Source organism: Taudactylus pleione, unplaced genomic scaffold (genome assembly GCF_031769625.1).
Source record: "Taudactylus pleione unplaced genomic scaffold, aTauple2 ptg000115l, whole genome shotgun sequence".
Lineage (NCBI taxonomy): Eukaryota > Metazoa > Chordata > Amphibia > Anura > Myobatrachidae > Taudactylus > Taudactylus pleione.
This window is the reverse complement of record NW_028284517.1, coordinates 40,897-58,274: the sequence shown is the minus strand read 5'-3', so window position 1 is coordinate 58,274 and position 17,378 is coordinate 40,897. Positions and strand designations below refer to the sequence as shown.

The following is a 17,378-nucleotide window of genomic DNA, read 5'->3' as shown; positions in this document are numbered from 1 at the left end:
AGTAGGCATATCGCCTTAACCATACCTGGAAGGGAAAATGTGATCTGTTTCAGATTACTAAAAGAAATTGTGAAAAGATGCAGGGGATGGAGTCCTGCTATAATAACGCTATTTAGAGATGGCGTTATGCAGGCTTTTCCCCCATTTTCCCATCTCCAGCTCAGCCTTCCCTGCCTGCTGACAGGAAAAGCAGGGCCTGGAGCAGGCTTCTGTAATCAGCCATGTGTGGCTGATAGACCACAGGCTGATTACATAGAAAAATAATCAGAATAAAATAAATAAATAACACTCACCTGCACCAGGGGCTGGTGATCAGTGAGCTCCTTCGGGACTCCTGTCAGCTGATCGCTGGGCTCATGCTCTGTGACCCCAGTCAGCTGCTCCTTTGTGCTGTAAACTGAGATACCGGTACACAGCACAGAGTATTATATGTCTGTTACTTCAGTGAGGGTAATGGGGTACAAGAGAGGTACACTTTTAATGGGAGTCAATGGTGACATTAAAAACGTGTAAGAGAGGGTGCATATTTGTACAATGTGTGTGTTATATCTATGACAGTAATAGGATGTAACAGGTACTGTGTACATGTGTTGCATGTGTGTTATTTCTATGATAGTAATAGGATATAAGAGGTACGCATTTGTTGCATGTCTGTTGCACAGATAGTAATACATTATATTGGGGTTGGACGTTTTTTTGGTATCTCCTATTGCCCAGACTGCGATGGAGTGTAAAAAGGGTGAACATTTATTATGTATCTGTTATTTCAGTGTCACTATGCACAGGACCTATGGCGAGAGATGTGGACGCTCTGGTACTTTCCATGAGGGCTCTATGGTGTGATGAGTTTTTTCGCCTGGACCCAAATTTGCCACCCCTTCATTTCAATGAGGAGGTAATGAGACACACACACATATATAATAGGTGAGGAGTGTATGGGGATAGGGGAAGGGCTCCCTAACTCTGATGTTCCCATGGGAGGAGTGAGATTTATACCGATTTCCACAGAAAACCATAATAATATCATGTTTACAGCAGAAAACGGGGTATATCTTTCGGGAGCTTAGTACAGAATTTATAATTCACTTAGTGACCAACACTACGACACACCCTCATCTCGCTGATCTTTGTTCTATAGATTTACTCCTCTACCAAACCTCTCCGAATTGGATATTATGAAGAGGACGGATATTTCCAGGCGAACCCCGGTATGAGACGAGTTCTTCTAGAAACCAAACATCTTCTAGAGGATGCTGGACACAAGGTGAGAGGAGCACGCAGATGGGGCCCTTTCCGGTACATGTCAAGGTTAAGACTGGCCCACAGAGCAAACCCCTGGTAGGCCCTACTGCCTGGGGGCCAATCTCTCCTCTAGGGATCAGGTTCCAAGCTGTGAACTTGAATTATACATTATACATATGTTATAATTCACAGGACTATGATGTATTTTCTATAATGCATAGCTGTTCTTAATCTGGTACATTATCATGCATGCACTAGCAGTATTTACTATATATATATATTTTTGGGCAGTTCGACATGGTGCCTCTGCGAAGCAACTTTGTAAAGCTGTCAAGTGGTCCTCTGCCCATACCTTTGTGAAGTTCTATTCCTTTGATACCTTCGCCTCTTCTGTTGGGACTTTTGTGAGAAGAGTTCTCAGTGCAGCTCAGGAGCGTTCCCTCCCTTAGGAGATTACCTTTGGGATATCCCAGGGTAAAGCCTGTGTCCCCTATGGAGAAAGAAGAAAAGGAGATTTTTTGGACCTGTATGTGACTCGTTCTTCCTTCTCCTCCTTCTTGCTTTAGGCATGTTAACTTAACTGAGTTGCCTGTGGCTGGGAGAGGGTCATGGGGGTGAGGGAGCAGGGGCTCATGGGTAAAGAGTTTTAACTATTTGGTGCCTAGACTCCTACTCACCAACCTATACCAAGCGTAAAGCCTGTGTCCTATGGAATTGAAGAAAAGGATTTAACAGGTAAGCACATAAATGTCCTTACTAGAATATTCCGTATTTTGGAATAATTGCATACCATAATGAAATATCTTGGGAATGAGACCCAAATCTAAACAGACTGCATTTATGTTTTATATACACCTTATACACACAGCCTGCAGGTAGTTTTATACAATATTTTCAATAATTTTGTGGCTCAAACAAAGTTTGTGAACATATGTAAAATTAATTTATGTTTTATATATACCTTATACACAAAGCCTGAAGGTAATTTTATACAATAATTGTAATAATGTTGTGCCTTAAACATACTTTGTGTACATTGAACCATCAAAAAGTATAGGTTTCAATATCTCAGTCATGTGAAACAAATTCAATATTTCGTAATATTCCGTATTTCAGAATATTTGGATATGGGAGACTCAACCTGTACTACATTATTGCACTTTCTATCCTCACCTATAGACTGTCTCCTGTATTGCATTTACATGCTTCTGAGTGTCCTTTGCTTTGCCAAGTCTCATTTGGTAAAGTTTTCTTAGGAATAATTTTCTGTTTAAACTGGATCATTCATGCAGCTTCTGTAGTGCATCCCACATGCCCTTTGCAGTATTCTCGTGCCAGGTATGGTGACTGGGATGCATGGTGCCTGGTCCTATAACCTTGCTTCTTTGATCAGTCATCAAACAAACATAGAAGGTTTATGAAGCAAAACTGTAGTATGAACAGTGCCGGTTTATCACCATACAGACACAGCATAACTAGTAACTAACATGGAGTCGATTTGCACTAGACTGAAAGACCATCTAGTAACATGTTGGTAACAGCACCACCTGCAGTACCTCCAGTGTAACTACTTAAGCAATGTTAAGACTAGAATTGTTGTAGTATTCCAACAACAATTTCCTCTTCACTTCTACATTTACTGCTTACATTACTTATATTTCACCAATTTTAGATTATATAAAATTATTAAAATTAAATTTTTCTTTTCAGCTCATCTTGTTCAGGCCTCCACGAGTGGGTTATGCATATGAGCTGCTCTGGAAGGCGGTTCTTGGAGACAAAGGGAAAACCGTAGCAGATAAGTTGTAAGTGGCATGTGCTGAGTACAAGTAGTGAAAGCTGGATATTAGGGTGAGGGGTAAATACATTTAAACATAGCACCCTGGAAGAATAATCATTTATTTATATAACACCACCAATTTACTCAGCACTGTACAGAGAATATTTGGGTTTCATATCAGTCCCTGCCCTGTTGTAGCTTACAGTCTAAAGGGGGATGTACCAAGCCTTGGAGATACAGTGGTGTTTGAAAGTTTGTGAACCCTTCAGAATTTTCTATATTTATGCTGAAATTTGGCCTAAAACTACCTCAGATTTTCACACGAGTCCTAAAAGTAGAGAAAGAGAAGCAAATCAAACAAATGAGACAAAAAAATAGACGTGTTCATTTGTTTATTGAGGAACATTATCCAATATCACATATCTGTGAGTGCCAACAGTATGTGAACCTTTGCTTTCAGTATCTGGTGTGACCCCCCTTGTGCAGCAATAACTGCTTCTAAATGTTTCCGATACTTGTTGATTAGTCCTGAACATCGGTTTGGAGGAATTTTACCCCATTTCCCCGTACAAAACAGCTTCAACTCTGTTATGTTGGTGGGTTTCCTCCCATGAACTGTTCGCTTCAGGTCTTTCCACAACGTTTCGATTGGATTAAGGTCAGGATTTTGACTTGACCATTCCAAAACTTAAAATGTATTCTTCTTTAACCATTTTTTGGTGAATGACTTGTGTTCTTTGGGTCGTTGTCTTGCTGCATGACCCACGTTCTATTGAGACGCAGCTCATGGACAGATGTCCTGACATTTTCCTTAGAATATTCTGGTATAATTCAGAATACATTGTCTCATCAATGATGACAAGTCGTCCTGGGCCAGATGCAGCAAAACAGGCCCGAGCCATGATAACACCACCACCACCGTGTTTCACAGATGGTATGAGGTTTTTATGCTGGAATGCAGTGTTCTCCTTTCTCCAAACATAATGCTTCTCATTTAAACCAAAAAGCTCTATTTTGGACTCATCTGTCCACAAAACATTGGCCCTCATTCAGAGCCGCTCGCTAGCGGCCGTACGCTCGTTCCGAGCGATGTTCGCACATCTGCGCATGCGTACGGTTTTTAGTACGCATGCGCGAACCAGTCAGTGCGGCTGAAAATCGTTTGTACGCTATATAGCGAGTGCCTGCTATTTTGAGTGACAGAATGAGGCGTATGTGGGTGGTAACAGGGGAAGGTGCTTGTAAACGGGGAGTGGAGATCAGAACGCAGACGTGCTTAAAGGTCAAAACGGGCGTTTTAAGGGTGTGCATAATTAATACAGCAGCGTCATTGACCACGTCACTTGGTTTTTTTTAACTCAGAACTGCTCGCAAAATAGCGGTTGAAAAAACCAACCACAAGAATAGCGAGCAGTTCATACGCTGTACGATGTACTCGATTAATCTAATAAATAGCGGACATGACGTATGGTGCGAGCGGCCAGGGGGCGTTTTTAACAAATAAACGAGCGTATGTTTTGCTCGCTCGTTCAGACTTAGAGGTGTGCACAGACTGCAATTTGCGAACGGATCATTTGAATAGCCACCCCTTGTTTTAGAACGAACGACCGCAAATAGCGAGTGGCTCTGAATGAGGGCCATTGTTCCTATAGTTTTCAGGCTTGTCCAGGTGATCTTTAGCAAATTGCAGATGGGCAGCAATGTTCATTTTTTTTGCTTTTTCATGCTTTTTCAGCCATGCATACCATTGTTGTTCAGTGTCCTCCTGATGGTGGACTCATGAACATTGACATTAGCCCATCATGAGAAAGGCCTTCAGTTGTTTAGAGGTTACAATGGGTTCCTTTGTGACCTTGCAAACTATTTGAGGCTTTGCTCTTGGTGTGATCTTTTTTGGCCGACCATTCCTGGGGAGGGTAATAATGATCTCGAATTTTCTCCATTTGTACACAATCTGTCTGACTGTTGATTGATGGAGTCCAAAATCTTTAGAGATAGTTTTGTAACATTTTCCAGCCTGATGAACATCAACAACTCTTCTTCTGAAGTCCTTAGAAATCTCCTATGTTCATGGCCTGATACACTTCCACAAACATGTGTTGTGATCATCAGATTTTGATAGATCCCTGTTCTTTTAAAAAGACAAGTTGTCCACTCACACCTGATTGCCATCCAATAGATTGAAAATACCTGACTCTAATTTCACCTTCAAAATACAGTATCTGCTAACAGGGCCGCCATCAAGGGGGACGGCCGGGCCTGGAGTCCCGGGCCCGGATACTCTGGGGGCCCGACCGCTCCTCCTACCGCCTGTCCACTATTTCCACCCTGCTAAACTTACGTTCACTGACAGGCTCGGCTGGTGGTCCGCGGCCGCCCGTGCCCACTACTACAATATACCCTCTCACTATCTTTCCAAACGCCCGTCGCTGCTGCTATGTATGTGGCTGGCTGTTGGAGGCAGGCAGAGTGGATGCTCCCAGCCTGCTCTGTGCTGCTAACCAATAACACAATCGAGCAGACGGGAGCATCCATAAACACTGCAACAGCAGCGGGCGGTTGGAGAGGTAGGGAGAGGATATAGTACTGGGCGCAGGTGGCGCCTGTCAGTAAATGTAAATTTAACAGGGAAAAAGTAGTGGGTGGGAAGGCCCCGGGGCCCTCGTTGTGAGGAGGGAGGGAGATTACTCGGGGAAGGGTGAGGCTCTGTATAATGGGGGCTGGGGGGGCTCTGCCTATTTGGCCCGTCCCAGGCCCCATGATATCTGAAGGCGGCCCTGTCTGCTAAGCCTAAAGGTTCACATACTTTTGCAACTGTGATATTGGATCATTGTCCTCAAAAAAATTTAAAAATTAGCATGTTTAATTTATTTGCCTCATTTGCTTTAGTCTTTATCTAGTTTTAGGACTTGTGTGAAAATCTGAGGTAGCTTTAGGCCAAATTTCAGTAGAAATATAGAAAATATTGAAGGGTTCACAAACTTCCAAGCACCACTGTAGATAAAGTGGTGTAATTGCCCAATGCAACCAATCAGCATCTAACATTTCAAATGCTGCACTAGATAAATGACAGGAGCTGACCGGTTGCGTTGCGTAACTTTATCCCACTCTGCGGCTTGAAACATCTCCCCCTAAATTCCCTAACATACACACATGGAGACTAGTGTTAATTTAGAAGGAATCCAATTAACCTTTCAGTATGTTTGTGGCATGTGGGAGAAAACCATGCAAACATGAAGAGAACATGCACACTATACACAGTTAAGCCATGTACAGGTATTTAAGTATTGTAGTCAGCAATTATCTGAAAAAGTGAAATGCGAACATTAATTAGACTGTGTATGAAGTACATTTATGTGATGTCTGCACAATTGGCTGGTAACAATCACTGTCAGGGTATGGTACATGAAAATGCTGCTCTGTGTTATATAGGGGTTTATTTACTAAGCTTTGTTAGGAGATAAAGGGCCGTATTCAATTTGAGGCGTTAAGTCCGGATCCGCAGTAATTTACTGATGATGACGTCATTATCGCCTGTTTTGGTTTTACCCCGTATTCAACTTCAAAGACTTTCCGCCTAGGCGGTAAAGTATCGCCTATGAATGACAGGCGGTAAAAAGTGCAGAATTGGGGTTTTGGGGTGCAACATTTCGAGAAACGCCGTGCAGCCTTCAGTCAGTCCCCCAAAGGTAATCTGTGTAAAAAAAACAAAACTTAAGGACACCCCAAAAATTTACTTTGAAAAAGGGGGCGAAAAAAAAAAAGTTGGGGCACAAACTTAAAAACTAGAGAATTTGACTCTGGGGGGTCCCCAAGTATGCCCCATGTGTTTTTTGATTGCAGGTGTTTGCGCCAGGTGGATTTTTCACGATTTGTTTAAGTCACTTTAGCAAGTTTAAAATATGCTGAACCCCATTTTCAAGTACCCCAAATTTGATGGGCATAGTTGTTTTGCCCTAAAAAAACTCCTAAATGCTCTTCTGCATCACCTTATTCAAAGCCGCATTTATGCACCTGCTGCGGCTATTAGAAACCCCGACTTCCTTCAGGAGTTAAAAATGGGGGTACCCATAGTGATCCCCCATATCTGCACATCTTTAGGGGGTTCCCTAGAATATTTCCTGAAAATTCCCCTTTTGTTTAACCTGTAAAAAAACGGGGTAAAAATTTACAAAAAAAATTACATAAGGTTCCCCCCCAAAAGCCAAACCAGCCCCAGGCTTGCCAGGCAGTGGTGGTTTCTAAAAATATGGGGAACAAATTGTGTATGGTTCCACCGTATTTTAGAAACCAACCCAAGGCTGCAGGGACCAGTTCTGGTTTTAAATATAGTTGGAAAAAAAACGTGGGGATCCCCCTATAGTTAAGACCTGCACCAGACCCAACCGACTGGGGTGTAATGCCACAGCCAGGAGACCCAATCACCGGGGCTCCAGGTCCAAAGCATTAGCATCCCAAATCGGTCAGCGCAAGCCGGTGATCTCTGGGTCCCCCCTTCCCGAGCACCACAGGCTTACGCTGAAGCCTGGGGCTCTTCCCCATACCTCTGGTTTGGTGGGTATGGATGTAATGGGGGGGGGGGCAAATAATGTAAAACTATTGTGTTTTACAGTGGAACTACAAGTGACAGCATGCCTACCATTTTGCACTTGAGGAACAACAAGTGCCAGCAGACATGCGGCACCTGTAACTTCACTGTAAAATAAATAGTTAAAAAAAGACAAAACACACACACCGTGACAGTATAACTTTATTACACACACCTACCCATTCACACATACTTACCTATACCAGATGTGTCTGTCCCCTTGTCCAGTAGATTGTCCTCAATGAATGGGTCTGCAAAGAAAAATTCATACTCACCTATATCCTGGCGCCGGTCTCCGCAGTAATCCAGGAACTTAGCAAAACAAAAAAACGAGTTTACACGACCCACACAACAGCTATCAGTATGTGTGTTGCCACACATACTGATAGCTCCCGAATGCCAGCTGACGGAACATGCATGGAGCTGGCACTTCCCGAGAGCCAATCAGCGGCTGCACTGACTGTAGAGCGGCCGCTGATTGGCTCCGGCTACTGACAGTTCCTACGTGGTGTGAATCGCCCAAACATGTGTAGACATGGGGGATCACTATGGGTACCCCCATTTTTAACTCCTGAAGGAAGTCGAGGTTTCAAATAGCCGTGGCAGGTGCATTTTTGCAGAATTTATAAAAATGCGTTTTGGGACTTAAAAATATGCTAGTACCCATTTTCATGTACCCCAAATTTGATGGGACCATTTTTAAAAACGAAAAAAATTAGCTAAGTGCTCTTCTGCATCACTTCTTCAAAGTCAAGAAAAAAAACACCTGCAGCGGCTATTTAAAACCCGATTTTTCTTTTGCAGTCAAAAACGGGGGTACCCATAGTGATCCCCCATGTCTGGACATCTTTTGGGGGGGTCCTAGGATTATTTCCCGAAAATTCCAGTTTTTTAACGCCGATCCAAGTATCGCCAGGTCCCGTTTTCGCCTACTTTAAAATTGAATACGGGGATACGCGGGCACGCGCGCGATACTTTAACACCTACAAAACAGGCGAAGGCAGCGTTAAGTCCGGGCCGTAGCTCGGCTCAAATTGATTACGGGCCAAAGTGAACGGTGGTAAGGTACCGTTCACTTTATCTCCTAACAAAGCTTAGTAAATAGACCCCCTTTTCATATTGAAGTGAAAAAGAACAGAAAAAATAAAAAGGGTTTTGTCATATTTATAATTATAATATGACAAAAGTATGGAAAAACCAAGAGAAAACATAAAAATATGAGAGGAAAGTCATAAACACAGCCATTACCAATGATCACATCTTCCTACAATCACTGTGAGGAGCACTGCTCTACAAGGGAATAAGGGGAAGTCATACACCTTGACAGGATCAATTATCACATCTTCTTACAGTCACTGTGAGGAGCACTGCTCTACAAGGGAATGAGGGGAAGTTGTACACCCAGACAGGACTAATGATCACATCTTCCTACAGTCACTGTGAGGAGCACTGCTATACAAGGGAATGAGAGGAAGTTGTACACCCAGATATGACTAATGATCACATCCACCTACAGTCACTATGAGGAGCACTGCTACACAAGGGAATAAGGGGAAGTTATACACCCAGACATGACTAATGATCACATCTTCCTACAGTCACTGTGAGGAGCACTGCTACACAAGGGAATAAGGGGAAGTTATACACCCAGACATGACTAATGATCACATCCTCCTACAGTCACTGTGAGGAGCACTGCTATACAAGGGAATGTTGTACACCCAGACAGGACTAATGATCACATCCTCCTACAGTCACTGTGAGGAGCACTGCGACACAACGGAATAAAGGGAGCCAGGGGCCCATGTGCCCTGCATAGCCTGCACCCATTATAGATACGCCCGCCAGTGACCCTCCTACAGTCACTGAGAGGAGCACTGCTACACAAGTGCAAGAAGGGAAAGTCACAAAAAACAGCCATGACAAACAATCTCTAAGGGGAGCATTAGGAGAATGAAGTGAGAGACATACATGGAGACATGGCCATTGGCCTCCACCATCTGTAATCACTGAGAGGAGCTATATGACCCAAGTGAATGAGGGAAAAGTTATTCAGTACATATAAAAAATCGGTATGAAATACCGCCCCCGCATGGCCGGTGGTTCAATTCCCGGCAGCGGCAGCACGACACTGGAACACATCCCGGCAGTGTGAGCCCGACAGCGCTGGAAATCCTGATCGTTGTAAGGTAGGTATAGACTAACCTAACCCCCCTAACCCTAACTCTCCTTAGGGGTGCCTAACCCTAACCTCCCCCCAAGTGCCTAACCCTAATCCTCCCGTAAGTGCCTAACCCTAACCAGCCCTTCCCCGCTGCCTAAACTTAAGTCCCCCGGGGGGGTGCCTAACCCTCCCTCCCCCTAGCCTGACCCTAACCCTCACGGGGGGGTGCCTAACCCTAAGTCCCGCCCGGGTGCACTAAACCTAACCCTTCCCCCCCACGGCTGTCCGCTCGCGGCGCCCAGCATCCCTTCGATCGGGATGCCGGGCGCCGGTCTCCCGGCATCGGGGAAATGAGCAGCGTATACATCTAGACGCCGGGAATTTCACCCTCGCCGGGATATGACAGTCGGGAGCCGGCTGTCAGTTTAATGTCAGCCGGCTTCCCGATTGCATCCCTAATTATCACATAATTTGTCCTCAGTCACAGGAACTTTTTCTGGATTTACCTAATGTTCTGGATACCAGATTCCATGCTGGACACCTCTAACAATATACAGTATATATAGAAATTAAGTATTTTTTATTTATTTGGTGTTTTTTTTACCTCAGACAGAGCCAATAATATGAGAATATTGCCAGCTGTGGAATGGAATCTCCAATGGATCAGAGCACAGGGATGAGGATAATTCTCTAGTTATATATAGATAACATTGCAGTAAGCAGACTGGAGGGCACTTAGGAAAGCGGGAGAGAATCCCTTTATGTTACGATGAGTTGATGTGCATAAGGATCTTTGCTCAGCATCTCCCCCCTAGCAGAGCTCTTAAAGAATATCTTATGACAATCGGTGTAACTATCAACGGGGGGCCTCAACTGTCTGCAGGCACCATGTGGCCACCTGTGATGCTTTCTGGCCTTGCTCCCCTATGCGGCCTATAGTCAGCAGGGAACTAAATGTTCAGCTGTGGGACTGCTGAAGCTCTAGAGTGCTGTGCACATGAGGCAGCACTCTAACGGATCCATAATAAAATCCTGGCCAGCGTTTGTGGGGCAGTCTCTGATGCCATGACCTCTGTGATCAGGAAATGCAGGGGGGCTAATAAAGATGGCGGGGGCTGATAACCTGGCATAGTATGTATAGGCAGGGGAAACTAAAAACCTTTGTCCGTAAGTTGCCCACTCTCCTGGAATGTTCGGAAAACTCATGCATTTCAGGGGTAGTAAATAAATGGGGCCACTTTATATAACCACCTTGTATTTTATTTCTATTAGTAAGAACAACTTCATAGACCCCAACCTGGGGGAATGCGCACAACTCTGTAAGATGCCCGACGTGGTGAAGAGGATCCTGGGCTTCATTTTCCGGCCGATAGTATGTAGATACGAAAAAAAAAAAAAAAACAATTCTTACTGTAAGTAAATTTGTGAACTTAATTAAATTTAACACGGACAATTTCATTATAAACAAAAATGAAAAAAACACAACATAATTATAAACACTAATTGGTCTATTCAATATGTTAATTATCATTGTCCGAACGGACTTCGATAGTTAACGTTTCTTCTCGACGAGAGCGCCGGAGGAATTCATCAAATCAGCTGTCTTCCCGAACACTTTCATTGCTCCTCTCGGAGGAGGTCACGCATGCACACAAGAGCTCCGACATCCGAAAGGATCCCTTTTCACGACCCAGGACTCCTTCTCATACGGAAGATGGCGAATGCTCCAGCAATCAAGCTCTGAAAATATTGTATTTATGGTGCTTGATGAATTCTGTCCCCATACTAGTGTATGGGGACAGCGGGCCACTCCGCGCAGGAGATATCTGTGATACTAGTGTATGGGGATAGCGGGCCATTCCGCCAAAGGAATTTAAGCAGGAGATATCTGTAATACTAGTGTATGGGACAGCGGGCCACTCCGCGAGAGGAAGATAAGCAGGAGATATCTGTGATACTAGTGTATGGGGACAGCGGGTCATTCCGCCAAAGGAATTTAAGCAGGAGATATCTGTGATACTAGTGTATGGGGACAGCGGGCCATTCCGCCAAAGGAAGGTAAGCAGGAGATATCTGTGATACTAGTGTATGGGGACAGCGGGCCATTCCGCCAAAGGAAGGTAAGCAGGAGATATCTGTGCTACTAGTGTATGGGGACAGCGGGCCATTCCGCCAGAGGAAGGTAAGTAGGAGATATCTGTGTTACTAGTGTATGGGGACAGTGGGCCATTCCGGCAGAGGACGGCAAGCAGGAGATATATGTGATACTAGTATATGGGGACAGCGGGCCATTCCGCCAAAGGAAGGTAAGTAGGAGATATCTGTGATACTAGTGTATGGGGACAGCGGGCCATTCCGCCAGAGGAAGGTAAGTAGGAGATATCTGTGTTACTAGTGTATGGGGACAGCGGGCCATTCCGCCAGAGGAAGGTAAGTAGGAGATATCTGTGATATCTCCTACTTTACCTCCTTAATGAATGGCCCAATAACTTAATTTTTACAACTTTTGTAAAAATTAAGTGATGATGAATAGGTTCCTTAGAACTCTATTCATCAATCAAATTTCTCCTTAAATAATGCGGAAACGAGCAATTCATTCCAGAGCTTGGCCCTGGTAACTAACGTCCCGAAAACTGAAAGCAAAGTGGTCACATTAGTGATCACTTTACTTTTACAATCAGCAAGGACAGATTCCTGCGAGTGCATGTAAATACATGCATGCGGTACATCATTCCTTATTGGCAATAATCATTTTCTAATTATTGGGTCTAAAACCTGATAATAAATAAACAGGCCCCATATTGTAGCTATACTTTTATCCCACTAATTAATAAATGATTTTTCTATATGATAATATATAACATATCTAGCAGAAGCCCATAAACTGAATACTACTGTAAAGAAACAGACTGCTCCTGTCCCCCAACCCCTGTCCCTGTGTTTGGTAAGTGCGCCCAGGTGCCCTAACACTGATTAGTAACTTTCTCACTCTACAGCATAATTCCGAAAATCTGTCATTGCTCCGGCAGACACAATGGTTACATAAGTGAATATGTTATGTTTTATTGCTTCACTTAATACTCGCTAAAATCCTAAGTGACACTTTGATAATGCCCCTGACATGGGTTTCCTAGCCCCAATAGTAATCCTTAGACCTTGAGTCCATGAGAAGAAATTAGCGGTGTGTAAGCAGCAGGTACATTAAGTTGTGACCAATGGGCATTTTAACTTTTTAACCCAAAGTAATGTCCCATATACACAATACCCACAGTAGTAGTGCCCCTAATACACATAATGCCGACAGTAGTAGTGCCCCTTATGCAGTTCCCGCAGTAGTGGTGCCCCTTATGCAGTGCCCCCAGTAGTGGCAGTGGCCCTTATGCAGTGTCCATAGTGGTAGTGCCCCTTATACAGTGCCCCATATGCAGTGCCCCCTATGCAGTGCCCCATGTAGTAGTGCCCCCAGTAGTAATGCCTCCCAGTAGTAATGTTCTCTGTAGTAGTACCCCCAATAGTAATTCCCAAATAATAATGCCCCTAGCTGTAATGCCCCCTGTAGTAGTGCCCCCAATATTAATGCCTGCAATAGTAATGCACCCAATAGTAATGCCATCAATAATAATGCCCCCTGTAGTAGTGCCCACAATAGTAATGCTCCCTGTAGTAGTGATACCAATAGTAATGCCCCCAGTAGTAATGCTGCTTACACACAAAAAAACCCCAACACAATACTTACCACAAGAACCGCACCTGAATCCCCGGCCGTCCAACAGGCTGCTCCTCGGAACTATGGGAGAGACCTCATGACATCTCTTCCATAGTGCACACTTCAGGAGCTGGAAGCCGGAGCTCTGGAGTGAGCTCCACCCTCCACCTGCCAGTGTTGTTGTGGGGAAAGATCTGGGCGCCCGCTGGTAACAGAATATCAGTGGGCGCCCAGCAAATGGAGCCTACCTGCGGCGCTGGGCTGAGGTGGGCCGGAGGAGGCGTAACTGGTTCCGTCTCCAGATATTTGGCCGCTGTTGGTTAGCTACATAGCCACTGATTATAAAACTTCAGCATTCAGAGCAGATCCTGAACCATCTGTATAGTACATAGAACTCAGTGTTGCAATGCGGCATCTAATATTAACTTGAAGATAAAATATTTTAAAATTTATAGTGATGCTGATATTTTTTCCCTGTACGTAAATCTTATTTTAAATATTTCCAGTATCCGAGGATTTCCAGGTTTCTAAATTCCAGTGTTGGTGCAAGGTAAGACCCTGTGTGCTCTTCCAGATTATCTCTAATATACAATGTACACTATGTAGACAAAAGTGATTGGACACCTCTGCATTGTAGCTGGTTTAGCATGGGTCCGTGCATGGTCACATTAACTCTGAGAAGTATAAAGATGTTCATTGTGGCAGTTCTACAGAAGCAATGAATGTTTTTATCAGGATGACAATGTCACCTGCCATGTTTCCAGGGTGACGCTGGACTAGTATACAGAAAATGTGGTAACCTGGATGTACTGGCCACCTCTGACTCCAGATCTTAACCCCAGTGAGAACCTCTGGGACGAATTAGAACGATGGGTGCGTTCTAGGCTGACTCGACCTTCTTCAGTGTCACAGTTGGTCAGTGTACGTAAGGCGGAATGGCAAAACATACCCCCTGCTGTTATCCAGTAACTTGTGGACAGACAGTTTGCCAAGAAGGGTGTCTGCAGTAATCACTGCACGTGGTGGACCTACAAAGTACTGACGTCAATAAAATATTGTTTATCTATGTCCTGTCAGTGTCCAATCACTTTTCTCTACATAGATATATTACCCTGGTGGATTATTCCACATAAATTCCCACCCGCTCACACTCTGCGTCCTTGGTGCAAATTTAAATAGGGGCGGGACCAAATGACTTGATTATTGCAGAATAGCGTCATTAAGCCTCGCCCCCTACACGGGAATCCACGTTTCCTCTAGAAATTCTCCCCCATTCTGCCTACTTCACTAGGAAGTGGGCAGGAATGCAGGAGAAGTGCCTACTCTACGGGGTGTGCGGGGAGTTACCCGAAAAATCGTGAGCCTCCCACGACTTCCGGGAGAGTAGGCATGTATGATACAGAGGGAGTGATAAATCTATGGATACAGCTTTGGAAGAAATAGCAGAGCAGCGGTGGAAGGAGGCCCCCAGTATGATTAAGATTGGGGGCGTGACGTATGACAAGGCCCCCAAATTTACGTGCGACCCTCGCAAATGTTGGGTGGTATGAGGAATTGTCTACTGACCATTGTGGTTGGGGCTTACACAGTAAAAGAATTGGAGAATACATGGTGTAAACATGCGGATATTTTTAAGACCAGTCTAAAATGCATGTAGTCAGGAAGCCGGCGGGCGAAATGCCGACCGCCAGCTTCCCGACTGTCATATCCCGCCAAGGGACTAATAATAGGCGTCAAAATCCTGCCGCCTATCATTATCCCTACGTTGGGATCCTGACGCCTGGCACACCGAATGAAGGTAAGCCGGGCGGCGGGTGCGGACAGCCGCAGGGAGGGGGTTATGTTAGGGACTCCTGGGGGGGATTTAGGATTAGACACCCCCCTGGGAGGGTTAGGGTCAGGCTAGGGGAAGGTTGGTTTAGGGTTAGGCAACCCCAGGGGTAGGTTAGGGCTAGTCACCCCCCCGGGAGGGTTAGGTTTAGGGAGCGGGGAGGGGGGGTAGGTTTAGGCACTTACAGGGGGAGAATTAAAAAGCAATGGGAAAAAAGATCTAAGGCGATACAGATAAAATTATACTTAAATCGTGGAGGTCGTTGATATGGAGGTTTTTACTTTTCTAGAGATGATCCACTCTGTGGAATACAATTTGAAATTTAAACACAAACATAAAAGACCATATGTGAAGTAATGTCAAAACGTAAAACCACAACAAAATGAAATAGTCCTTTTGTGTTTCTAAAGAAGAAAAGGGTGATATCCGTTTTTTTCCAAAAGTTTATGTCAATCAAACAAATCAGGATAGATCCTCACCACCTAAAGGTATCTTTCAAAATACTTCACCGTGTGTCAAACGTAAGATTGAAGGATAAGCGTACCCAAACTCACGTAATAAGAAGTTGGGATCAGCATATAAAGGTATCTTTTCCACAAAAAATGAAAAAAACCATAGGTAAAGAAGACTTTTGATGAAAAATATAAAGATCCAAGGAGGATCGAAACGGCGTTGGTGGAGAGATTTGTGGGCATTCTATGGATTACAAGAGAGACTTGGATTTATATTTTTGAGGTATATAGTAGATCCATTACGGGTTTCAGTCCGGACCTTTTACCTGTAAGAGGAGATACTACTGTTAATACTTCTAATTTTCATCTTTACTTGTTCAAGGATTTTTTATTTTATTTTACATGTTTTTAATATTTGTATTTTTAATAAACCATTTTTGAAGTGATACCTCATCCTCTATTTGAAATCAAAAGTCTTCTTTACCTATGGTTTTTTAGTTTTTTGTGGAAAAGATACCTTTATATGCTGATCCCAACTTCTTATTACGTGAGTTGGGGTACGCTTGTGCTTCAATCTTTCGTTTGACACACGGTGAAGTATTTTGAAAGATACCTTTATGTATATTTCCCATTCACGTATTAAGTGAGTTTATGGTACACCCATCTCTAAGATTTGTGGTGGTGAGGATCTATCCTGATTTGTTTGATTGACATTTACTTTTGGAAAAAAACGGATATCACCCTTTTTTTCTTCAGAAACACAAAAGGACTATTTCATTTTGTTGTAGTTTTACGTTTTGATATTACTTCACATATGGTCTTTTATGTTTGTGTTTAAATTTCATATTGTATTCCACGGAGTGGATCATCTCTAGAAAAGGAAAAACCTCCATATCAACGACCTCCACGATTTAAGTATAATTTTATCTGTATCGCCTTAGATCTTTTTTTCCCATTGCTTTTTAATTCTGTATGTTTTACTTGTCTGGGCAGGTATAGGGATTGAGATTGGGCCGACACAGTTACCGTGCGCCAGAGTTCTACCTTTTTATCAATTTTGTGATAACTATACAGGGGGAGGTTAGGCATTAGGGGGGGTTAGGCACCCCTAAAGAAGGCTTAGGGGGGGAGAGGGTGAGAAATAGTACAAATACTTACTCTTCTAGTGCCCTTTCTATAGTACAAATATTTACCCTTCTAGGGATCTTCTAGTGCCGGTCTTCAGGCATCGGGATTTGAACTCATACCGATTCTGTCTAAAATATACAATAAAAACATAGAGCCTGATTCATTAAGGATCGCTTTTGCGATTCCAGCTCCATAATTGCGCGCAGGTCTGCTGTGAAAATATGCTAATGATTGCAGTCACAATGCCTTCGCGCTGCCTGCATAGACGTCCACTGCCTCCTATTACTGCTATCTCACATCCGTAATACCTTGCAAGCCTCCATAAAAATGGGTAATATCGAGCACCATCGGCCATGCAGAATTACAGCAGCCCTGACCCTACTTAGACATTGCTAACCTCATTGCACGCAGTAAGTACTCAAGCTGCTTATGCCATCGCACTGGCTAATTTATGCACGCCCATGCAACGGCGTTCAAATGGTCAGGC

The 17,378-nt window shown here is 43.9% G+C and overlaps 1 protein-coding gene across 1 annotated transcript in view; it reads left to right on the top strand.

The window, feature by feature from the left end:
- LOC148524853 (fatty-acid amide hydrolase 1-like) overlaps positions 1-17,378 on the top strand; it is a 136,295-nt gene that overhangs the window by 107,141 nt on the left and 11,776 nt on the right. Inside the window, exons 8-12 of the mRNA XM_088471588.1 lie at positions 771-895; positions 1,139-1,264; positions 2,953-3,047; positions 11,047-11,146; positions 13,987-14,030. Coding sequence (XP_088327714.1) covers positions 771-895; positions 1,139-1,264; positions 2,953-3,047; positions 11,047-11,146; positions 13,987-14,030 — 490 coding nt within the window. The remainder of the gene's footprint in view (positions 1-770; positions 896-1,138; positions 1,265-2,952; positions 3,048-11,046; positions 11,147-13,986; positions 14,031-17,378) is intronic.